Source organism: Centropristis striata, chromosome 1 (genome assembly GCF_030273125.1).
Source record: "Centropristis striata isolate RG_2023a ecotype Rhode Island chromosome 1, C.striata_1.0, whole genome shotgun sequence".
In the NCBI taxonomy this organism is placed as follows: domain Eukaryota; kingdom Metazoa; phylum Chordata; class Actinopteri; order Perciformes; family Serranidae; genus Centropristis; species Centropristis striata.
This window is the reverse complement of record NC_081517.1, coordinates 33999076-34025072: the sequence shown is the minus strand read 5'-3', so window position 1 is coordinate 34025072 and position 25997 is coordinate 33999076. Positions and strand designations below refer to the sequence as shown.

The 25997-nt window shown below is 43.6% G+C and overlaps 1 protein-coding gene across 1 annotated transcript in view; it reads right to left on the bottom strand.

Moving 5' to 3' along the window:
* rhbdl3 (rhomboid, veinlet-like 3 (Drosophila)) overlaps positions 1-23468 on the bottom strand; it is an 81477-nt gene extending 58009 nt beyond the window's left edge. Inside the window, exons 1-4 of the mRNA XM_059339668.1 lie at positions 23276-23468; positions 22816-23086; positions 22485-22709; positions 21859-21882 (exon numbers count right to left, since the gene is read on the bottom strand). Coding sequence (XP_059195651.1) covers positions 21859-21882; positions 22485-22625 — 165 coding nt within the window. The 5' untranslated portion in view covers positions 22626-22709; positions 22816-23086; positions 23276-23468. The remainder of the gene's footprint in view (positions 1-21858; positions 21883-22484; positions 22710-22815; positions 23087-23275) is intronic.
* Positions 23469-25997: the final 2529 nt, after the last annotated feature.

Sequence of the window (25997 nt, the reverse complement as noted above, 5' to 3'; positions counted from 1 at the left end):
ACGTGACATCCCGCTTAGCGTTCTATCCAATCAGCAACCAGCCTTTTTTCAGGGGAGAAAAATGGCCCTGCTATTCGACAGGGCCAAAAAACAGGCAGTCAAACAGTCACTGCGGACGGCTCACATTCAAATTGGGCGTCGGCGAGGGAGACAAGCCTTATTCCGGGTATTCAACTATAGTGGAAACGGACCTCATGTTTCCATCATTGCCATTCGCAGCTAAAGCCAAGGAATGACCGTGGCTACTGCAGAGTTGTTTCTCCCAGGAACTACCTTTCTCACTAAAGACAAAGATAGTGCGTATAAAGTAATCCTTTATCTGCATTATAAAGTGCTTTAGTTCAATTGCTTTCCTGTTTTGTTCAAATAAGGCTGTTATGTGAACTTGGGTCTTCTGAAAGTTTCAAAGAAAAGTCAGCTCAAGAGGCAGAGAAAGTGAGATTTCTTGCCACTTCTTCCATCCTTCCCTGTGTGATTAATCGGAGCACAGTCTCATAGCCAATATCTTTACAACAGTTCTGGTTGAGGTACAAGACAGTCTCAAAATAATGAGATCTGCAGTGACAGTCAAGATAATGAAATGAACTGTGGACCCTGTCATTGCTTTAGACAGAAAATACCAGAACAATAGAAAGAAAACCCACATAGCTGTTTCATTAGAGTACACAGACAAGATTCGCACATAAACACTGTTACATTGGCCTCATAACATTTTTTTAGAAAAGTTTATTTTGGAAAGGCTCTGCTGTAGAAGTGAGGAATAAAAAAGGGTCCTTATTCCACCTGAAATGGAACTGTAAGTTATCACAACCTTGGCAGCTGTTCCCCTGAAGGAGATAAGTCTTATCATTATGACAACCCTCAGTGCCAGACCCTGACAGGCACCCTGATGAGCCGCTGTATCTGTGACTGTGGCTGCAGTAAACCCAGCGACAAAGATAAGAATTCCCCCCGTTTGCCCCCTGAAACGCTGAGAAGATTTCTATTAGACACAGCGACACTGTCGGGATGATAATGTTGTCACTGGACAGGACAGCCTAAAGGCTCTCCTTGGCCCTGTTTTCACACTTAGCACCAACATGCTGTAATCCGATTCCAAACGGACAGCTGTAAATATAAGTGTGACTGGGACACACTGGGATCGATCACTGCAGCCACATTTGAAGGCGACATCAGCACATGACCGCATTAAGAAAGAAAACACAAATTCCCTGGCGGGTTTGCAAAGGATTTGGGATGGATCCACATGCTGAAACCTTCCAGATTTACTGTTATAAAAGGAGGATAGCTCCCCTGCCGTCTACAGTTCTTAACACTTGGCTCATCCTACATGTCACACTAACAATATACCAGACAGCAATAGCAAAAGTTCAGCAAGTGGGAATTCAACAGCCAGTAGGGAGGTTCTTGAGAAACCTCCAAATTGGTGCTATAAATCTAGTTTTTATGGCCCCACAGCAGAGAATGATAATAATAGATCTCCAAGGGGCTGGGCAGAGTTATCTGCTCAAAGTGCTTGGCATTAATGTCGGCCAGAACATCCGGCAGCTATGATAGTTACTGAGCAAGTTTTGAGAAAGATGAGCAGAGCTACAGGATGACACACTGCAGCAGCAAAACCTCCCAATAGGTCTCCAAATAAACAATATCTGTAAATAGCTATGGATAGTGTATTTTAGTAAAGATTCAATCCGAAAGACATAATACATTTCTGAGGAAGGTGGAACACCACAACATGACACCAATTACTTACTCTAAAGAAGGGATGCTACGATCTGTCAGGCCAGATTGTTTTTCAGACCTTATTCAGGCAACAATGTGACAGATCCACATTGCATACAAACAGGCTGTGTTGCTGGTGGCTGTAGTTCAGTTGGTAGATCGGTTGCCCACTGATCAGTGGATCGCTTTGAGTGGTCGCAAAGGGCTATATAAGTGCAGGTCCATTTACCATTTACTACCCCCTGCACCCCCTAGTGTTTCCAAGTCGTATTATTGTTGTTTGCCACTGTCGAAAGACAACTTTGCATTTTGCTGAGAGACTACAGCCCAAAAACTACCACACTTTCACTTTCAGATGTTTCTTTTGTTGCAAAAGCAATCATAGAAAAGATCTGGTTCTGGCTTTCTTCTTCTTTCGTTTTCTGGCCGATAGATGTTCGTTATGTTAGTTAGTGCTAGCTTTAGCAACCTGGCTATTGCTAGAAGCCTGGCTACTGTCCAAAGAGAGGAAAAATGTTATAAACCCAATCTGAATCACAATCTCAGTGTTGAGTTGAGTTGCTTCTTTGATCTCAATTGCGCTTCTGTATTGATGCTGATGGGACATATTAACACCAGGTGTACACGTAATCAGATTAAATGCAATCTGGATATAGGCTATATAATTATTCGTATTGGTATTTGGAGAGGGATACCTGTCTACTTTAAAGGTGAGCTTTCTAGCCTTCAGTATTCATCCTCAAGACCCAAACACCCACCTTACATGATTTTCCACCTGCTCAACCATGAAATGAGCAAGTGTCACAAGATATTTGAGCTAAAGCCCAAAGGCCTGTGACAATATACTACACAGTGATTTATTACCTCTTCACTAGACTAATCTCTGCACAAAAAGGAATGTATGTGTTGTGAAAAAATATGACAATAGCTTTAAATCTTATTTATAGAAAACTGGATTTTGTTATTGTAGGCTACTCCTTCCTGCTGAACAACAGGCGTTAATCTCTTTTTATGATAAATGTGTTTATATAACTAGGGACATGGATGTACCTCAGAAAAGAGGATCACAGAATCATCTTAGACCCTCATAGTAAATGTGAATTAATTTATTAACAGTGGGACCAACTCCCTTTGTGACCTATTTTTTGTGTGTTTTTTGATTTTGGCATTCCGTGTTGCAAATGAGCATTTTAAGCTCTGCAGTGAAATAAAAACACACCAGCAGTCAGCAATAACACTGCTACAAAGTCAGACATCACACCAGGGACTAAAGGGTCATAAATGGCTATATTTTCTACCGGTCTGTTTTTTTGTGTGTGATGTGGGTTCTCCGTGTCACAGTCAGCCGCTTCAGCACTTTGGCCCTGCTGGCAGGCTTTGGCAGCGATGCCCTGTAAGACGACCCGGAGGGGACAGGACGGGAACGGAGATCTGGGTGAAAGCTAAGCACTGTCGCTCACCTTGGGCATCTGCTGAGCCTGCCAGGCTGGGCCGGGCCAGGTTGCCATGACAACAGCAAAACAGCCAGGGGTATCCGAGAATAACTGACAACTTTTATGTACGGGGCCAAAACCTTTTCTGTCCTGGAAAATTCAGCAGATCATGTTGTAGATAACCCTGATGATGTTCATAGTTTGATGTTAACCCTGATTAAATCACCATGTTAAAGGTATATTATGCAGGATTTTCCTAATAAAAACAATATATGGACAAAAATAACCTCAATCATCATTTATGACCCACTAGAAGTGTGTGGTTGTGTCTGTATCTGCAGAGACTCTGCCTGTATTTTATTTCATCGCTCATTTTGCTGTGTTTCTGTGTCTCTAGGCACAAAGCTACGAAAATAGAGGACAAAGCTCGATCCAAAACGAGAGTTTACAGTGACAATTCCTACATAGTTTGTCTTTAAGGTATAATCAGTGTATGGCTGAACCAGTGCAAATATAATACTTAGATATTTAAATTCAGGTTATAAAAATTAAAAAAAATGTTTTTTTGTTATATCATGACTTTGTTCTAATAAAACCATTATTGTCTTGCCAGACAGACAGACAGACGGACGGAAATAGACGGAATAGATAGATAGATAGATAGATAGATAGATAGATAGATAGATAGATAGATAGATAGATAGATAGATAGATAGATAGATAGATAGATAGAAACAGTGTTGCTCCTACTGCCTTTCTTTAAGCACTCTGATCTTGGAACTGGGACAGCAACAGAGTCTGGGGGAAGCTACTTGTGTGCTTGATTTATTTGAGCAATCTGACAGAGCTCGTCAGACAGAGGAACCTGATGGATGCAGGGCTGCACAGAGAGAGCGGCTAAGGGAGGAGAGATGTCTGTGATTATCACAGTCTATCTCAGGCCCAAAGTCGACTGAGATCCCACCTTCTTTGAGCCAAGTGGAAATGGTTTTTATTCCCTTAAGTGAGGTGTCAAGTAAAGAGACACTGCTAAGGTTGCAGCTTTAAGCTGTCATGTAAACACAAACCATAGAAGGCAACACTGAGGAATAAGCACTGGGTTGTATGTTATGTCTTTAAAAGGAAATTTTGCAGAGATTTCATGAAAAAGCTACAAAACAAAGAAAGTTTTTAGAAAATGAGCAGAGTGATTCCAGAGAGAACAGTGGCTGTGAACTGCACTACCTACAGGTTTAGCGTGGGCGTACATAAAGCAGCGAAAAATGCCATTACCTTTGAATTATGAGCGTCTCGAATTATATTGTCTACACCGCAGTCTGCCACGACTTCAGTGCAAACTCTCCGGGGAGCGGAGGAGAAGGAGGAATAAACAGAGAGACGATGTTGTTTGAACGGTGCTTCACGGACAGCTGAGCACACAGCAAGACAAAGTGATCTGAGAGCCAGCAAACAATTTGGAGTTCAAATCCAGAAAAGTGTAGCTGGCATCATAAATCCAGCACACAGGCATAAACATCTGCGCTGGTAGTTGTCAGCTTTCATTTGTGGTGGTCGTCAACGTTGCCATCTGTCTCAGTGAAGACTAAACTGTTCTTCCAAAGGGAGGATGAAACAGTTGGCTGAGTTGTATGCTTGGTGTGGAACATTCCCTAATGGGCAGCGCTTGACTGAAGAGGCAGAAATCAGTTAACACAAGTGCTCACACACACACACACACACACACACACACACACACACACACAAGCAGGTGTACACAGCAAACACAGAGTTATTGTACCTGTGTCAGCAGTGCACCTGCCAGGCTTCATGGCGGACGTGTACGACCCATTGCAAAAGAATGAGTCCCAAAATATGCATGCGTGTGTAGTGAAAATTCCCATGGTGACTTCAACCTCTGTGACAAAAAACAGACATTTTCCATTTTGTGCTCCACAGGTCACTCAAACCTCGGAGGCCGTCACTACAAAACAGAAGAACAGGCCTGCACACTCTGCACACATACAACCACACGCACCAGCCTCCAGGTGTTTGTGTGATAGGTCAAGCCAGTACGTCACTCTGTCAGCGGCTCTGTAACTATAACCTGTGGGAATCTATTATAGTTTCAGCCATAAGGAATGAATGGACCTGCACTGTGTCTTTGATCCACGGAGGATCAGTGTGACAGACTGAAATAGGAAGCTCGAAGCTGTTTAACACTGCTGGTTGATGAGTAAGTTGGAGGTAATGAAGACATTATTCAGCTTTCCCTGAACAAAAGTAGTCCTGTTACCTAATGGCACTATGTCCACATTTAAGGTGTAAGCATAGACTTCATCATGGTCATGGGGATCAGGGGATTTTAAAAATCAACAATCCGGCAATCACTTCTACTCAAGCAGAAGTCCCTTAAACCTGCATTCTTTCTAACAGCCAGCAGGGGGCGACTACACTGGCTGCAGAAAGAAGTCCAATTTATAGAAGTCGATTAGAAAACGATTAGAGAACACTTTATTAATTACCTCATTAAAAACTTTTCTGTTGAGTTTGTGATCTCAAGTGCTGGTTTCAAGTCTTCTTTAATATAACATGTTCCGTTTGTAAATTAAGTACAATCGATGATGAAACAGGGTTTGCTTTAGGACGTGGTTACTTTGTGATCAACAAGTCGTTACCATGGTGTTGTCTTTGTCTTGGTCTGAGAACTTTGATCCTTTTCAGTTGATTAAAGTTAACTTGTAACATTTTGGTCACTCAAAACTGTCTCGTCCGTATTAAGATACATTTTTTAAGGAGTAGTTAATTTTTTGCACCTTGCTAACTGTGGTACCCATAGTACTATTGGTCATGTTAATGAACAGTTAAAAGAGTACACCCCCCATTATAATGTTAATGTACTATTCTATTCTCTGAATTTAATTCATTTGTTCCTGATTTTATTTTTGTAATCTTTAATTTAATTAACTCATGCACTATGTCCTTTCACATTAGAAGCTAGTTTTGATCAGGTAAAGTTAGGGTGTCTATAAATGAAGTTTATACAGGCACTGTGGGCAGCACAGGGGTCCATGAGAAGAGTCAAGAAGACCGTGCATGTGAGATGAAAATGTAAACAGTGAGCAGCATCATGCTAATGTGCTTGTGTATACGTGCAGAGGAAAACGAACCCAAGTAAACTTTATTTTTTGAACTTATGCACGCCTGGAAATCCCTTTTTGTGTCCAAGTGTGCAACAAATATTGGAGGCACCGCTGGGATGATTAACGTCGTGCTCAGTGTGACAAACCAGGACTAAATCGCCTAACTTGATGACAACGGGAGCGCGCAGCGTCGGGGGCGCGGCTGCAACACACACGATGGATCTGGAAGAGTTTGCAGAGACGGTATCACAGAGACTGTGGCTTTTGCAACTTGATCAGCTCAAAGAGGTGTGTGTGGAAGCTAAAATCCCGAGGGGAGATGTCACAAGCAGACGAGCGTTAATCAGACAAATAACAAAATGCATCGATGATGTAATTAATGTTGAAGAGAAGGATGTTTCAACGTGTTTTCTAAAGAGGATGCTGAAACTTGTTGAACAATTGATTGAAAATCCTGGAAACACAGAAAGTGAAGTTAATACAGAAAATACAACAGAGACAACACAGATTAGCCAGGAAACAGATGAAGAAATGAGCTTAGCAGAAAAATACAGACAGCTTCAGCTCAACAGTCAAGCTCTGCAGGATGAAGTTAGGAGGCTGAATGAAAGTGTGAGCAGTGCATCAGCAAGTAAAGCTTCAGCTCCTCAAAACGTGTTGCCTACTGCTGTGAACAGACTCCCTGAAGTGACAATAAGGAGAGAATTCAAGATTTGTGGTCAGATTGGGGAAAAGGGGCAGAAGGACAGACTGTCATACACAAACCTGATGCATCAGATCGACAGAGGCCTGAGTAAAGGACACAGTGAGGCTGAGGTCATGGAGGCCGTGATCAAGTCCATCAGTCCAGGTTTGAGTATTCGTGATATGCTTGAGATAAAGAGTGGCCTTACCCTTCCCCAGCTGAAAGGCATATTAAAGGGACATTTCAAAGAGGACAGTTCTACAGACTTGTACCACAGACTAATAAACATTACACAAGATAGTCGTGAGTCTCCTCAGAACTTCCTCTTCAGAGCCATTGAGTTGAAGGAAAGGCTGTTACTTGCTTCAAGAGAAGTGGAATCAGATGAACAGTACAGTGCCGAGCTCATCCAGAAGAAATTCTTGAGGTCAGTGAGTACTGGACTGTTAAGTGACCACATCAAGTTTCAGTTAAAGCCTTATCTTGATGATCAGAGAGTGACAGATGAAGTACTCATCGACAGAATGAATGAAGCTGCTAGTGTTGAATTAGAAAGACAGTCCAAGCAACGAAAATACACAGGCAGCAAGGCTCCAAAAGTAACTGAACTACAGACAGAAATGCAGTTTAGTCAGCCGTCTCAAGGTGCAGCTGAAGCCAGAATTGGGATCCAAGAGCAGTCAGCTGAAGTTGTGAAGCCCAAGAGCCGAAAAACACCGGCAGTCGGCAACTCAAGAGACTCAGAGCTCTATGAAACAGTCAGACAACTAAGAGAAGAAATGGCTGAAATACGGAAAAGCATAACGAGCCGGCAAGTCAGAACAAGCACTCGAAGAGGATGTAAAGTCTGTCAGGAGCAAGGAACAGGTGACCAGTGTGAACACTGCTTCAAGTGTGGACAATCAGGGCACTTCTCCAGGGGCTGTAGAGGACAAACAAGGCAAGCAGGCAAACCTGATGGCAAGAAAGTGACAATTCAAACAGTCACTCCACCAAAAATGTTGACTCCAAGCCAACCCGAACCAGACAACAAGGTGCACGAGCTGCTGTGTGATAGAATCAGGCAGCTAGAGGCAGAGTTGGAGAAAAGTGGGAAAGCTGAACAGACTGTGGGTTACACCTACGCCAGCCACCTCTCATTACATCGCCAAGCCAAGCTGAAAGCCCTCATCGGAAAGAAGTGCATGGTCGATTGTTTCTTTGAAGGAGTACCAACGCGAGCGCTGTGGGATACAGGCTCACAGGTAACAATCATAAATGAAAACTGGAGAAAGTCTTGCCTCCCACACATACAGTTACGGAGCATGGATGAACTTCTGGGTGAAGATGAGACTCTTGTTGGCAAAGCAGCAAATCAGACACCAATACCGTTTGCTGGCTGGGTCGAGCTAAAGTTCAAGCTGGGATCAAGTAAGCACCCGCAGCCAGAGCTACTGGTACCTGTGTTAGTCTCTAATGAGCCAGAAGTAGCAGAGCCACCGATCATCGGCTACAATGTGATCGAGCAGCTAGTTATGAATGGAATGGAGCAACATCCAGAAGTTACGCCTGCTGTGGTAGGAGAAGCCTTTTCCATTGACTGTAAAAAAGCAAATGTGCTGATCCACATCGTGAAGACCTGTGATCAGGATGACAAGGAGGGTGTGGTGAAAGTTGGAAGAGTAAAGACAGTGATTCCAGCCGGCCAAACTTGGGAAGTTAAATGTACTGTGAGGACAGGTCCACTCTCCACAAAACAGGATGTCCTCTTTGAACCAGCTGAGATCCCGAAATGGCCAGAGGGCGTGAACATCACAGAAACTGTAATCTGTTTGCAGAAAGGAAACTGGTCTAGAGTGGCTATTCCTATCACCAATGACAGCAACCACGACATTACTCTGACCCCTCGCACAGTGCTGGGACAGCTACAGCAGGTCAAGGCTATTTACCCAGTGGATGTAAGACCAGTAGCCAGTTCCAGTGAGAGCACAGCCAGTGCTAGTGAAAACAAAGTCAGCGCAGACAACACACCTGAAAATCAAAAAGAGGAACACAGACAGCTGGAAACATGCAAACATGACTCATGGGACCCTCCAGTGTCAGTGGACCACCTCACTCCAGACCAGCAGAAAAAGGTGAGACAGATGTTACGTGAAGAATGTGCTGCATTTTCAAAAGACGAGAATGATGTAGGTTGCATTCCATCTCTGCAGTTAAAAATCAGACTGCATGACACAACTCCAGTAAGGCGCACCTACACCTCAGTACCCAAACCGCTTCACAAGGAAGTGAAGGAGTATTTGGAGGACCTACTGAACAGAGGATGGATTCAAAAATCCAGGTCCCCGTATTCCTCACCAATAGTCTGTGTCCGAAAGAAGGATGGGAGTTTACGTCTGTGCGTGGATTATCGAGAGTTGAACCAGAAATCCATCCCTGACCGTCATCCAATCCCTCGAGTGCAAGACATGCTAAACAGCCTGAGTGGGAGTGCATGGTTCTCTGTGCTGGACCAGGGTAAGGCGTACCATCAGGGTTTCCTCGAGGAGAGCAGCAGACCACTTACCGCTTTCATAACACCATGGGGCTTATATGAGTGGGTAAGGATCCCTTTTGGCCTGTCCTCAGCTCCAGCAGAGTTTCAGCGCAGTATGGAAGAATGTCTCACAGGTTTAAGAGATGAATCATCACAGCCATATCTGGATGACAATCTTGTCCACAGTAAGTCTTTTGAGGACCATCTGCGTGATATGAGAGACGTGCTACGTCGTTATCAAGCACATGGAGTAAAGCTGACACCTAAAAAGTGTGAAGTGTTCAAAGACAAAGTAAAGTTCCTGGGAAAGATTGTGTCCAAGGATGGTTACTGTATGAATCCTGCTGAGTTAGCGCCCGTCCAAGCGCTCAAAGACCGCAAACCTGAGACTGTGGGAGACCTGAGAAAGATGCTAGGGTTCCTATCCTACTACCGCCCGTACATTGCAAACTTCTCACGCATTGCTAAGCCACTGTACAATCTACTGTCTACTGAGAAGACTCCAGGTAGTAACGTTAAAGGAACAAGTGTAAATAAGAGCAAAGGGAAACGCAAGAAGTCGGACCAGCTACACTCGAGCCAGCCAATCACCTGGACAGAAGAACACCAGAAAGTACTCTGCCAGCTCATAGAGTACCTGCTGAGTCCACCACTTCTAGGTTATCCAGACTTTGAGAAGCCATTCGTGCTGCATTGTGACGCCTCTCAGGAAGGGCTCGGTGCAGTACTGTACCAGAGACAACAAGGCAAGCTGGTTGTTATCGGTTATGGGTCCAGAACACTAACTGCTCCAGAAACCAACTACCACCTCCATTCTGGAAAGTTAGAGTTTCTAGCGATGAAGTGGGCCATCTGTGAAAGATTTAGGGAGTATTTGTATTATGCACCCTCATTCACTGTCTACACCGACAACAATCCTTTAACCTATGTTTTGACCACAGCAAAGCTAAATGCCACAACACACCGCTGGATTGCTGAGCTAGCAGACTTTAACTTCTCAATCAAGTATCGGCCTGGAAAAGCAAATGGTGATGCTGATGGCTTGTCACGGATGCCACTGGATATGGAGCAGTACATCGGCACATGTTCACAGGAGATGGAGCCAGAGGTAATCACAACTGTCACACAGGCACTTCAACTTGAATCCCATGAACATCAGCCCTGGATGTGTCCAGCCACCATCAGCACAGCGTGTGATGTTGAACAGGAGAGGATAACATCCCCGGTGGCAGAACTCTCCACAGAGATGTTAAAGGAAGCACAAGAGGATGACCCAGTCATTGGCAAAGTGCGAGAATATGTCATCACAGGACAGTGGCCTCATCTGAGAGAGAGAGATCGGCGTGATGACACCTCCATTCTGATGAGAGAGAGAAACAAGTTGTATGTCAACGAAGATGGCATCCTGTATCGGAAGTCAGTGGGTCGAGCTCAGCTGGTCCTGCCTACAACATTCCATCAACTGATCTACAAAGAGCTACATGAGGAGATGGGACACCTCGGAGTGGAGCGGACACTCAGCTTGATCCGTGACCGATTCTATTGGCCTCACATGCAGAGAGATGTCGACCATTTTGTGACCAAGGTGTGCAGCTGTCTAAAACGGAAGCGTCCAAACAAACCAACTAGAGCCCCGCTGGTGAATGTTGTAACAACATACCCGTTTGAGATGGTTTCAATAGACTACCTGCACCTGGAAAGCTGTAAAGGAGGGTATGAGTACATTCTGGTCGTTGTGGATCATTTCACTCGCTTTGCTCAGGCATACGCGTGCACCAACAAGTCTGCAAAAACGGCTGCTGAAAAGATCTTTGGAGACTTCGTGCTCAAGTTTGGATTTCCTGCGAAGTTGCACCATGACCAGGGAAAGGAATTTGAGAACAAGCTGTTTTCTAAGCTGGAGGAATACTGTGGCATCCAAGGCTCACGCACAACACCTTACCACGCAGCTGGAAATGGTCAAGCTGAGAGATTTAATCGAACACTCCTCTCCATGCTCAGAAACTTGACAGAGGAAGCCAAGTCAGATTGGAAGAGCTCTTTAGCCAAAGTGGTACATGCGTATAACTGTACGCGCAGCGAAGCAACAGGATATGCTCCGTACTATCTCCTCTATGGCAGAAACCCCCGGCTACCTGTTGACATTATGTTTGGCCTGACGCCAAGTGATCAGGGCACCTCACACAGTGAGTATGCCAGTAAGTGGAGAAAGAGGATGCAAGAGGCATACCGGCTGGCATCAAAGACAGCTCAGAAGGAACAAACCAGAGCGAAGAAGCATTATGACCGTAAAAGTTATGGTGTGGAACTACAGCCAGGATGTCGTGTATTAGTGCGGAACTTCAGAGACAGAGGGGGACCTGGGAAGCTCAGATCTTACTGGGAGGAGCAAGTCTATGTTGTAACTGAGAGGAAACATAAAGAGAGTCCTGTCTATGCAGTACAACCAGAGAAGGGCCCAGGAAAGACTAGAGTCCTGCACAGGAACCTGTTGCTGCCCTGTGACTTCCTACCCGTGGAAGAAGAGGACGAGCAGAGGAAAAAGGAAAAGAAAAGGAACAAGCTAAACACAGAGAAGAGGAGCAAAAGGCAGCAGCAGACAGAAAGAGATCCTGACAGTAGTTCAGAGGATGAGAGTAACTGGAGATTCATCACCACACCGCCAGCAGAACCATTACACCAGTCCAGGAGTCAGCTGAGAGTGGAAGCAGAGGAATTCCAGCCACAAAGAGCTGACACAGAGCCAGAGCAGCATGGCGAGGAAGATGAGTGTCCAGACTTGGGTGAAGAATACAGGATGCAACCAGAGGTGGAGAATGGAGAAACGGAAGAGGACAGGTCTGAGCAGGTGTCATCATCTGATGAAGCAGACGAGATGGGTCCCGAGCCGCAGGCGGCTCCACCAAGAAAATATCCTTTGCGACAAAGAAATCCACCCAGAACATTCACATACAATACATTAGGTCAACCATCAGTAACACTTAGACATAAGTGAAGGTTGCAGCTAAATGTACTAGCCAAGTTCAGAGTCACATGTTGTGTTTATTATAGTGACAGTTTGATAAGAAAGAGTTCAAAGTAGCATTTGAAGCTAAAGGATAATGTTAAATTCATGCAGAATAGTACAGTTAGTTAATGAGTAGAGTACCAGAATCCAGACCGCAGACACATAGGAGAAGACTGTGACATATGTGAAGCATACAGTAGTACATGTGGGTCTGTGTTATGGGTTATGGGGTAGAAAAGTTGTTAAAACCTTTCAGTCTGAGATACAATATTTGCTTCAGCAGCAGAGTAGCACATCAGATATCACCTGGCCAGTGATGTCTGTGGCTGACACGTGGCATGAAGAGGGAGATACATGTCATGTCAAAGACTGTGGTTCTACAGACGGTATCCCAAAAGACTGGCTCCCATATAACCTACCACTATAACTCAACAGTTAAAGACTTGAGAATTCTGGGAAATTGATAATGTCGGGACGACATTCATTTTGGAGGGGAGAGTGTGGTACCCATAGTACTATTGGTCATGTTAATGAACAGTTAAAAGAGTACACCCCCCATTATAATGTTAATGTACTATTCTATTCTCTGAATTTAATTCATTTGTTCCTGATTTTATTTTTGTAATCTTTAATTTAATTAACTCATGCACTATGTCCTTTCACATTAGAAGCTAGTTTTGATCAGGTAAAGTTAGGGTGTCTATAAATGAAGTTTATACAGGCACTGTGGGCAGCACAGGGGTCCATGAGAAGAGTCAAGAAGACCGTGCATGTGAGATGAAAATGTAAACAGTGAGCAGCATCATGCTAATGTGCTTGTGTATACGTGCAGAGGAAAACGAACCCAAGTAAACTTTATTTTTTGAACTTATGCACGCCTGGAAATCCCTTTTTGTGTCCAAGTGTGCAACATAACCAAACTACTTAGCACTTGATGACTCTTTTGTGGCTCCAACAAAACAATTTGGCAACAGGCTACATGCCGACCTCAAGGCTTCAAAACAGAAGACCACCACAAGATATTAGGTGATGTCATGTTGGTTACGTCCACTTTTTCAGTCCTTACACAAATACTTTCCCACTTTTCATGTCCAACACTATAAAAGAAAGACTGTCCAGAGTGAACTGTGCTGTTATTCCCTGGTTTCAACTGTTATCACTTTCTATGGCGGCAGGTTTTTACACCAACCTTTAAGTTGGACATTTGGAACAGAATCTACTGTATAAACACTTTCACTTTTACAATCCATTTGTTTTGAGCATACTGAGACCTTTGGCTGTTTAAACCTGGAAACATCTTTTTCTCCACCGTGGCCTTCTGTCCACACTGAATGAAAATAAGCTTTTGGCAAACAATGCTGTGTGCTTGCTCAGACATCATCTTGGGCTGTGTAGCAGAAATACTTCAAACCCTCTCTATGAACACTCATTTTAAATGTCAACATAGCAGATCTTTCAGCGCAGTTGTCTTTTAGCTGTATCCGTTTTGTCAGAAATCTTTGTTCTCATAAAGCAGTGAATTTGTGAATTAATGGTAGCTTGGTAAACAGGCAACAATCAAATCACTATCTCATTCTCGTTCAACTGTCTGATAATGAAAAACAGAAGTTGAGGTCTAAGCAGATTACAGTACAAAGGTTTGGAAGTGGCTTTGAAACAGTAATGAAGATGCAATATTGTTTTCACACAAAAAACAGCTTTTTTACTTCTAGTTCTCTTAAACTGATCGACTAAGGCATCAATCAGTTTGTTTGACTGAAACACAATACTCCTCCAAACATAAATAAGTTAAAACAAGACACACACTGAACTCACGACAACAAAACATGCAACCTCAATGAAAAACACCCTGGGCTCCTTGATCAAAAACCCTAATTTGATGTTGTTCCACCAGAGCCTTTCAGTTTCTGTGCCGTTATTATATAACTGATGAACTAGCATGTGGTGAACCTTAAACAGAGCTAATGAAAAGAAATGAGATGAAAGCATCGATGAGCCGGCTGCCTCTTCACATCTGCAGTGTCATCCACTTAACTGTGATGGGGGACTTCAGAACAAAAAGATGAGAGACAGAGAGAAAGAGAGAAAGAGAGGTAGAGGTAATAAGTGAGAGGGACATGAAAGAGAAAATAGAAAGCAGACAAATCAGGGCTAATTTGTCTCGCAGCCGCATCACAATTCACACTGACACGGGTCCTAAAAGGCGGCGGGCAGCCTCTGCCACACACTGTTCAGCTTGGGGGTTGTGTGCTGTCACTTCAGCTGCCCTCCTTTGACCTCCAGTAATGGATTCACATTTTTAGGCCTGGTGGGGACAGAAATACTGTATGTACGCACACAAAGCATATGGAGGGTGCCAGATCACGGAGCTATTCAGCTATCAAAAGAGACACTTCGATTTCATGCCATCGCTGCTATGAGTTTGCACGCTGTAGCCAATTACGGGTAAACTGGCACATCTTCTTTCTCCCATTTACAGATCGACAGGCACAGCAACTATTTTTACCTCTGCATAAAAGCAGAGACTGTTTTCACACTCCGCCAACTGGAACTGTGCCTTTCATTAAGGAAATCTATTTAGAGACGAGCAGGGGAGAGAGGCGGAGGAGCGGGGAAAGATGAGCACTGATTAAATCTTTCAATGAAAATGTTTGAAGCTCTGTCTGTTATTTCATCACCACACAGCCCCAGCAGCTTTTTAATAGAATGAGGCGGGTTGCTGTTTTCCGCCTTCAACTGCTTTTACGATGCTGAATCAAGACTACACGTTGCTGTTTATTTCTGTTGAGTTATCTCCAGGACTCAGCTGGTGTCAATCACCGCTGTAGAGTAGGATGAGCAGGTCAGCAGACTGTGACCCCACCATCTGTGTGTGTGTCACTGGCAATTAGCTTGATAAGCACATCAGTATGCCAAAAATGTATGGATAAAAGAGAAAAAGATAGACAGAAACCCAAGAAGATGCCAACTGATGCAAAAAACACGGCATAAAAGTGCATTAAAAGAAAGTATTTTTGTCACAGAATCTGTTTATCTCTTCTCAGATATTTTGATATTCTACCCTTTACAGTGTGCTGGTTCCTTTCAATATTTTCCTCACAAGAGTCTTTGAAGAGATGCACCTGATACTTTCTTTTTGGACCTAATAAAAAACTAGATTTACTGCTCTGCAGTTGAATGCCTCCACCTACCAGTCAAGTTGCAGTTTACATTTACATCTGTCCAGACTCATTTTCAGCCAATTCTTCGATATGGATGTTGCTGCAACAGAAGTTTCTAAAACGTGAATGCTCCACACATATCTTTGACCCGGCAACACAGAAGATCTGAACAATCAACACAGTTTGAAGATCATTGTTACCAATTCTGTATCAGACAAAATGTTAAATATTGTCACAACTCTCCTTCTGTTCCTGAGTTATAACGTCCAGAAAAGTATTTTTGCAGAACAGTTTGATGTCGCAATGATGTATACCTTTTTACTTTTCGACCATTTTGCCTTAGCGTAGAAATTCTTAAGTTGTGGCCAAAAATGTGATTTGTGAGGTGACCAGAAATTACAGCTATAATCAAATTAGTCCATCCTTGAATCCAAGTGGACATTTGTGAAAACTTTTAAGGAATTCCCCCAAGCCATTCCTGTGATATTACGTTCGCAGCAATGTTGGAGACATGAGGTCACAGTGACCTTGAGCTTTGACCCTTGACCACCAAAATCGAATCAATTCATCCTTGAATCCATTTGGACATTTGGGCCAAATTTGAAGAAATTTCCTCAACTTATTCCTGAAATATCATGTTCAAGGGAATGGGAACAGAGAACCTGAAACATAATGTCTTTGGCCGCGGCTGTCACCGATGCGGAGGTGGTAAAACATTCTTACCCACTGAAAAACACTGACTTAAGAGCTGCAGCTATAATCTCTGCTGTTATCAAATGTGACTGCAGTGACCGCTGTTATGATCTCATTTTTCTCATTAACCTTTTTTTTTCTGTTAATGTATGTAAAACTGACAGGGTGTGGCGAGACATGCTATCCCTGCATGCACCGGTAAACGCAGCTGAGGGCTCCTTATCCATTAAGTGGCTGTTACCTGGGTGGTGGATCATTCATCTGAAGTGTACCTAACTAAAAGAGAGCGACACTGAGAGTGATGCCAGCTGTGTGGTGCCCCGGACGATGAGGCCAGACAGCCCTGCCAGACAAAACAACTTTAAATAATGACCTTCCTTCTCTCCCAGGCATGGCCTCTGAATGTCTGACTAACAAGCTCATTGAAACGCACGACATAAACTCTGGGAAACACAAGTCCCACCGGGAACAGGTGGCTCCCCCACCATTGTATTCCTGCTTGTTTTAATTAATGGCAATACCTGGGCTACTCTAACCCCACGACTCACTGTCATTACTTTCAAGAAGTGATTAGGTGATGATCATAAATTATCCACCGCATGGTTAAAACTGTGACTTCACAGTATGCACACAGAGTTAAGTCCCTCTGGCTAGACGACATTCCTCCAAGATCTGATGAAAGACTGTGAGTGAGGAGTTTTGGGATCACAACTCGCATTCAGAGGCTTTTCTATGCCACCAAGCAAGAAATGAAGGAGGAAACACTTCCATGGAAAGTATGCAGCCATGTGAAAGTGTTTAATCTCTAAGCTCCTGCGGGCGCGTGCCTGGAGCATTTCAACATGCGGTTGGGGGAAACACAAAGGCAACTGTGGATACACATACGGAGCTCCAGCTCTCTCTCTCTCTCTCTCTCACACACACACACACGGACACAAAGCCTGGAATCAAAGAATTGTTACTGTTCGCTGATAGTTGTACTGCCTTTAGTCCTCAACCACAACAAGAGGAGCAAATTCCTACTGCAAGGCAGCAGCAGAGCCATAAGAGCCTTAAATTGGACAGGGGAAACCACAGATATATAGTCAACGGTTTGTATACATCCTACCTCTGCAAGTGCTCCCTCTACTTTGATTTGAGTCAGGTTTCCAGTCTGTATGCATGGGGACTTCCAATCTCAGGCTTTACAAGCACTGGGACATTCCCAGTCCCTTTAGATAAAAACTGTGCTGTAAGATGTAGCCCTTCATAACTCACCTTATACAAAATGACTCACGGTGCTGAGGCAACTCAAAGACAGAGACGCTTCTACATTCCACTTTTTAAAGATGAACATGAGAAGCAAAAATACTGAGGTAAAGACAAAGAATTATTGTAAATAGTGTCTAATTTGGCTCCTCCAGCCACAGTTTCACGACAAAATCCATCTGGTGAATCTTCCCAGGTATGGATGGACTACTGAACGGGCCTACCACACACAAAAAGAGGGGCCAACCTAACTTTCACCTCCAAAATGTCAATGAAAGAGACACACACTGACCACGAAGAGATATAACATAACCACAAAGATTTATCGCACAACTGCAAAGAAACTCAGAGAGCAAAACAACTACAAAGAGATGCAAAACAGCTGCAAAGAGACACAAAGTGACCACAAAGAGACCCACATTAACATTGAAAATGGTAAATGGTTAATGGTAAATGGACTGCACTTAAATAGTGCATATGCTTTTTAAAGTGCTTTTATCCAAAGCACTTTACACTACTCACTATGCTCATTCACTCATTCACACACACATTCGTACTGGTGGCCGAGGCTACCAGGGCACACTGGTGCCACCTGCCACCATTGGGAATTCATTCATTCACCGATGAACGCAGCATCGGAAGAAGAGGCAAAAGAACCACAAAGAGACACAAATGGCTACAAAGACACATAAAATGACCCTGCAGAGACACAGAACCAAAGAAAGAAGCGTAACGATGACAAAGAGACACAAAACAACAACAAAAAGAGATTAAAAACTATAGGGTCTGTGTGTCTGTGTTTCATAATCCACCAAGGGAGTACAAAAAGAGGTGAGATCTGAACACACTTAATAAAATATCAGATAAATCCTGGACATGAACTTTGGTCTATCCTCATATCCTCAGAAACCCTCCTAAAATAACCCCAACACAAATGGAGACTACTAAACAGACCCTGTTTCTCCTTCTGGATGATACACATTTTGTGTGCAATCAGGCTACCATGACTGCAATCTTTCCTGATTGGTGTGTGTGTGTAGAGGACATATAGAGGCTGGGACACTTTGATTATAAGGGGGAGAGAGCATGGTGCAGCTGCTATCCTCCCAACAGCTCCTCTGCTTCATTAGACCGTCTCCCTCTGTGTTCAGTCCTCATGTTTGTTTCAGGCGATGGGGAACATGAATCAAAGCATTCTGAGGTTTGCTCTCTTACTTCCTGCACGCAGAGGAGGAAAGCACTTATACAGCAACAAAATCCTCTCCGGGGACAGGAGAGAGGAGTGAAGGGGAAAGCGAACAGAGCGACGCAGCACTTTGATTCCAGCCCACGACAGCCTGAAACCCAGAAACTGATAGCTGTGTGTACTGAGTTCACACAGGGGCCGGTAAAAAGGATATGATTGGTTCTATACACTGACCAAAGCACGTCAAAGAAGATGGAGGAAAGTCAAAAAGATCCCAAAAAAAAAAAAAAAAAAAGGATGAGGGAGAGAAGATGATCCTGTCTTTTCTCTGCTGTGGAAACATCCCCGATGGGATGGACAGAAATGACTGGGCTCTTCATCTGACAAGGCAGCGATGCCAGAATTGATTAACTCAAGAGATGCATCATTGTCTTCATCTCTGGACATCTTATTTTGCCAATTTATTACACTCACTGGAACATTTCATTCAAATAATATGTTACGGCTAGAAGGTCAAATTGTCGCTGATGGGAAGTTTGAAGGGTAAAGAAAAGATGAGCTTGAGAGAAACTAGTTGCCACAAAGGGTTGCCCTATTACATGTAAAAGCAGAAATGTTTTGACACCTGAAAGGTCTCGACGCTGTTCTACAATCTGACAAGAACTTCATTTAAACGGCTGTATGAGTTAGTTGGATGTGGACTAAGACCATCTTTACTCTTGTTACATTAAGGGCCACAAAGAAAATGTCTCAGACAAGCATGTTGTCCATTAATCACAGGGTTGGCAGCTCAATCCCCGCCCCATCCTGTCCACATGTCAAAGAGTCCTTGAGCAAGACAGTGAACCCTAACCCCCAGTGGTAAATCCGGTGTGTGAAGAGGTTAATCCAGTCCATGCAGGGCAGATATGGGGTCATTCTTATTTCTTATCTCTGCCAAGGAGGATTTTGGTTTGGTTTGTCAACAGGATTACGGAAAAAGTTTGGGGTCGGTTTTCATGAAACTTGGTCAAAGGGTTCAGCATGGGCCAAGGAAGAACACAATATATAATAAAACACATTATTTGTAGGGTCCACATTGTTCACAACTAAAAGCTCATGTGACCATCAGAGGAGCAAGTGAATGCACCATTGGCCTTGGCAGGGGTCTGTACTCCTCAGATGCCATTCTACTACATGTGTTATTTTAATTCTGCCCTCTCATAATACTGCTAAAAACTGAACTGTCTGTATCTAAACTGAAATGGACTAACACACCAAGGTACTTTGCAGTGTGTATCTTTGCATTAGAGAAACAAAAGCCTAGAGCTCGCTCTGTTTTCAGCAGACTTTGTCTTTTGTGTCTCAGACAGTGACACAGGTTGCCAGACAGTCCTTCTTTTCCATGTCTTTACTGGCCCATCATTTCTCTTCCTTAGTCACTTCACAGAAGCAGGGGGTCTGAGAGGTCAGTCCCTTGACAAATGGAGCAACTCATTGTGAGGAGGAAGGAGGAGAGGAGAGGCGAAAAAAAGAGAGAAAGGACATTTGTTGCTGCCAGACCGGGCAGTGACCTCACCATTTGGACAAACCCACATTATTTCAGACCGGCGTCCACTTGAGGAAATTCAAAGCTGTGCCGCATGCATAAAGACAGCGGATTGAGAGGCCCACTCAGTGCCTGTCCATAGAATATGCTTCATCACTAAAACACCCACACACACCACACCCCAGCTAGCCTTTCCCGTAATCCCATGGGACCTCAGTCTCCCCCTGAAAGAGTGAGCCTGACACGAGCCTCTGAGTCAACCCCCTGCACACACACACGCATAGAAGCATACAAAGTAGGGGGCCCCAGGTCGGGCAGGTGCTGTGGCAGCCCCACAGAGTGGTGGCCGTGCGTGTGTTAGTAGGAGGACCGTTTGCCGTCTGTCAGTCCCAACATGCTGCATGCATGATCAGCCGATCTGTGTTTCTCTTCTCCTGGGGTTTCTTGGCTCCATCAATGTGTGTGTGTGTGTGTGTGTCTTTGTGTGTGTGTGTGTGTGTGTGTGTGTGTGCACTCCCGCATATGTTTCTTACAAGATCGCTCTGACTGATGGATCAATGCATCTCGGATTATGTATCACCCTAATTGCATTATCAGGGTCAATGTCAGCGGACGACACACCCACAGTCTCCAGGGTGCTCCCACTCCTCTGACGCTCCCACCTCTGCAGGAGTTCAGCTTGGCGAAATCGCAGCCTGGCTACATGTTATGCCATGATTATTACCCGGCAGGCAAAGGATTTAAAGCTGCACCAGGCAAGATTTTGATCTAAAAATACATTTGTCTAATCAGCCTAAATCACAAACTGGGACTAAAGGAGAGAAGACAGAGCCATATTCACCAGCTGAGGCTCAGTAGTTTCACCTCATTTTGCCAGATTAAATTCTGGTCCTGGGTATGTTTATCCACAGAAAATCAGAATTAATCAGTGGTTTAAAAAAATAATGAACTGACAGCAGTGAGTGAGCACTTGAATAAGTAGCTATTCAGCAGCATGAGATCTTTTGGGATGCTCTAAACAGCACAGATCAGCAAGGATGTCAACATGAGCGAGCTGTGTGAAGTTTAACATCGTAAAGTAAGATTTTTTTGAGAGCTACCTCTTCGTTCAAATTTGCAAATTGACCCAGTGCAGGTTTAAGTCACTTCCATTAATGATACAGCCAGTATTACAGCATGATTATAATGTCAAGGCCATGATACATGGAAAAGTATGGCTTTCACAAGTCCTTTATGGGCATGTATTACAATAAAGTACTGAATTTTGCCTTTTTCACATTAAAATGAACTTTCCCCTGGTTTCCAGTTCCTACTGATGGTGCAATATTGCATCTCAGTTCATCCAAAATTTTCATCATGTTTCATGACCTTTAAGCAGAACAATGCAGTGTCTCATGTGGTCAACACATCTGTGATGGTTCAAGCTGATAAAACAGATTTAAAGTCTGAGGTCACCCACAGTTCACACACAGATGAGCGCCTTCGAAGATAACACCGCTCCACAATGAGCAAAACATGCAGATGGTGAGAGGTTTGAGCCACTGTAGCTTGCAGTACATACCTTGTCAAAAAGCGACTTCCATTGCTAAGACGAGAAAGAAAGAAAGAGAAAGAGAAGCAAGTGAAGGAGTGAGTGCAGGAACAGGTGCCGAGGGGGAGAGGAGCACCTGTTAGAAAATGATGAGTCTTGGCCAAAAAGGAATTCCCTCTATCTGTGTGTGCATTTGGCTTAATTGCAGTCTTAAAATCACACGCTGCTATTATCTGATCATTGTGTTCAATGAGCCACAGAAAACGATAATAAGGTACCAAAGTGTGGATCATTATGTGGAAGGGCTTTCTTATGATAGGCTATTTCAATGTTGGAGGAAACTAATGGAGCAGAGTGATGTGTGTGTCCCTTTAAAAAGATCAGAGTATTCCTAGAAAGTATGTAAGGCAGTTGTCATTGCTCTGTAATACTCAGTGTTTTAAATTCTCCTCTGGTAAATTCCCAGTTCTGGCATGACATTTAGATAAATAACCTTTAATTAATGTTATGCTTGTGCTGTAACACTCTCTTTCATCAAATCCAAATTTGCTCCATTTTCACAGGAAAGTAGGCGTCCTGCTGCGTAATTATAAAAATGTAACAGTGGTCATGTGTGCACTTGAGGTCCCTCTGTTGTGTACTGTGTGAAGACTTACGTCCTCTGGAGCCAAGGGGAGGACGTCGGTGCTTTCCAAAACCTCGATCTCCTCGCCCTCTGCGTTGGACGCCACCGCCGGAGAGGAGTTCACAGGCGCCTCCCGGGTCACGCCCGTCATCCTCGGGCTGCTCGTCTCCATGCACCCGCGGAGAGCAGCGACACGGTCCTCAGGAACGACTCCACATAGTTTTTACCATCCCATTTTTCCTATGTGCGTTAGCAACTGCAGAAGGAAAGAAAGCAGAGCATCATGCTCGCTTGCGCATCTTGGACTTTGGGCAGTTAGATTAGTCCAGGTGAAATTATGTGATTTAAAGAGGTGTGCGTACTCCAGTTATTCCCAGCGCACTCCACAGAGGGAAAAGTTGATTTTGTAAGTAGTTTAGTAACAGTTCTTCTGGGCTGTGAAGTCCCTTTGCGGTGTCACACCAGCGTCCACCACCACATCGTTAGTCAGCAGAGGTTTTGCAGAGCTGGAGAGGACCCTGGATCTTGCACGAACAGAGGCAGCGGTCCAAGTTTGTGAAGCAGGGGACGCACGTTGGCAGAGTCTTCTCACTTTGAGAGATGCGACGCAGCAGCGGCAGAGCGCAGATCCATCTGAAAGAAAATAATGACATCATCAAACAACATAGGACAGAGATGACTGGGTGACGCACGGGTCTCATATGGATGATCCATCCAGGGGAGCCGGCAAAACTCGGCTTAAACGGCGCGGGCACCAGCACATGGCAGCCTCAAGAGAGAAAAGTCCGAGCAAGTGCTCAATTTTTTGGTGCGTCATGATACCTGGCACGCTGCTTTCTGCCGGTCGGCGGCGCAGCGCGCTGGGGGACAGCCGTCTGCTCTGAACGACGCGTGCCGTCGGGAAACCTCCGAGAGGGGGAGGAACACACCGACCGCCTCCGTTAGGATGGTTGGTTCAGCTCCAGGAGACAGCCGGGACTCTGCTCCAGCCGCATGCGTCCCTCCAGGGCAGAGGGAGATGAAAAGAGAGGGCGGGGGCGGAGAGAGGGAATGCAGGGAGAGATTTGGCCGGCGGTGACGAGGGATCACCAGCCACTCCCGCTCAGGGGGTTTCGAGGAACTCCGGCTCCAGCGTTGAACAGCTGGCCGTCACTGGCTCTGAGGGCGTTTGTGCATGATGGGAGACCTGCGGCAACTGGAACAGTTTTAAACTTCCTTTCATAACTCATAGACTACTTGAAATAAAGTAGTCATCTTTTGATTTGAGAAACATATATGTGCACATTGCTACAACTGAAATAGTTTTACTATTTAAATTTGACAAGACTTTATCAAATTTACTGCACAAAGCCAGAGTGCTACAATTGCCACCTTGGTAATGCATATTAACTCATTAAACCCATTATATAGACACAATCTGAAAATGAAAGGAACTTTGCTTTTCCAGACATATATAATTTTTAAACCTTCTGTCAATATGTGTTGTTTGAACACATAAAACATACATTATTATAGCCTATAAGCCAAAATAATATGCTTACTATAACTATATTACTACAAAAAACCTCTATACTACTCTGCAAAACACAAATAACAACAGAATGCATCAAATTCAGAATGACTTTATATATTGAAAAAGAAAGAAAAATCATCAGTTTGAGCATCTTGTGATCCATGGGAGTGGTCTTCCAAGCAAATGAAAGAGCTAAAAAGACAAGAGAAAGTGTGAAGGAAGAAAAGGATCCGTTACAACTTGAATGAGGGTGTGTCACAGTGGTCAAAGAGGTAAAACTGTTTTACTTTAAACACTCTTAAACTGCTCAAAGACTATGAAAGGAGTGGGTGTCTATGGTTGTAAATTCCAGGATGTTTTAAAGAATTTAAACTCCAAGTCTGCAGCTACAATCACACAAATGATTGAGCCCCGCTTCAGACAAACACCTCTTATTACCCACAGAGACATCACACGGAACTGAAAGTTGGGTGTTGGAGTTGAAGTGATGTGATGGCGGTGTGGTCTACAGTGTGTAGGTTGATAATTTCCTTCTAGTGAAACTCCCCCTGGTACAGTATGTGATAGCATTGCCATGGAAACAATATGGCCAGTTGATATTTTTAACCTGAGGGGTCTTTTCCTGACTCCCACACAGCAGTGTTGGGGTTAAAGTTGGAGTGTGATATTTTGTTTAAAAAAAGACCCAGGAGCCGTTCTGTATCTTTGGCCAGAGAGCAGCAAACCATGGCCAACTGCTGAGCTTCTGTATTTTCATGTTTTATTTATTTTATGGTAAGTTATTGCGACCTCAACCAGAATCCAGACATTTACTTGTACCTCTCACATATTGAAAATAATTAAAACAGAGAAAAAACTTTTCCTTCTGTGCAGATGGATGAGATAAGACTTTATTTATCCTGATGATGTGCAGTGGTTGCAATACAAAGTGGTAAAGAGTGAAAGATAAGGTGAAAACACAGTCACCAATAAAGCTGGAATAAATTTGTTTTCAGACACGATCCTCTATTAATTGTAGTTTTATTTTTATTTTGATATGTTCTGAAGAGATTAATTAATAAAGTTTGGAGAAGATAAACACTTCATCTGTCAAGAATACATCACATTGTCACAATAATTTTGTGGAAAGTTGAAAAAATATTTTATTCCAACTTTATGAGCGACTGTGCAGACACAATATGGCAAAGTCGGGTTACCAGTATTGATCATAAATGCATAAATAGGATAGGGATCAGCCTCGGTAAGGTTGCATATATGTTTGTACAGTATCGGAGCTGAGTTATAGAATACATAATGTTCATGATTATGTCCGTGATATTGCACTTAATTTGGAAATTATGGGACATAATGTACAATAATGTAAGTAGTTGAGTTGTAATGATAAAAAATCTGATGTAGCTACGACAGACGGTGATGAAAAGAAGGATGAAGGAAAAGGAGGGGGGGGGGGTGACACTTCATAGGATATAAGGACTTGAAGGCATAAAGCTGTTGGGATTTGCATAACAGATGTAGTGTATATACTGTTTGCATAAACCTGTAACTACATTTTTATCTTCACTATTAGCACAACTATTTTTTTCAACTGTTCCTAGAAAACCAGAGATAAAATCCTTCATAGAACACAAACTTGCTGGGTGTAACAGCACTTAACAACTGTGAATGGAGAGGATGAATAACAGCACTGCAAAATGTAATCAAAATGTATTATTTGGGTTCCCCCATGACAAAAATGAACTAAGTAGATAAATCAATGAATAAATAAAGCATGTCACACTCTCCCTAGCACAGATCACATTCCATCTTTCACATTACCATCAAGCGAGGGCTATTATTGTCTCGTTAGCTACAGGCACCAATGGGAATTTCCATTTAAAGCAGCTAATTGGACAAAATAAGGCTTGACGTGGCTGCTTTCACAAGTCATGTGCAAACATCATCTGAGGAGCTGTGAGACGAGGGAAGATAGTGAAGAAAAAGGAGCGAAAAAGACAAGTATGCAGCAAGAAAAACACCTGCTATGTGGGAGAA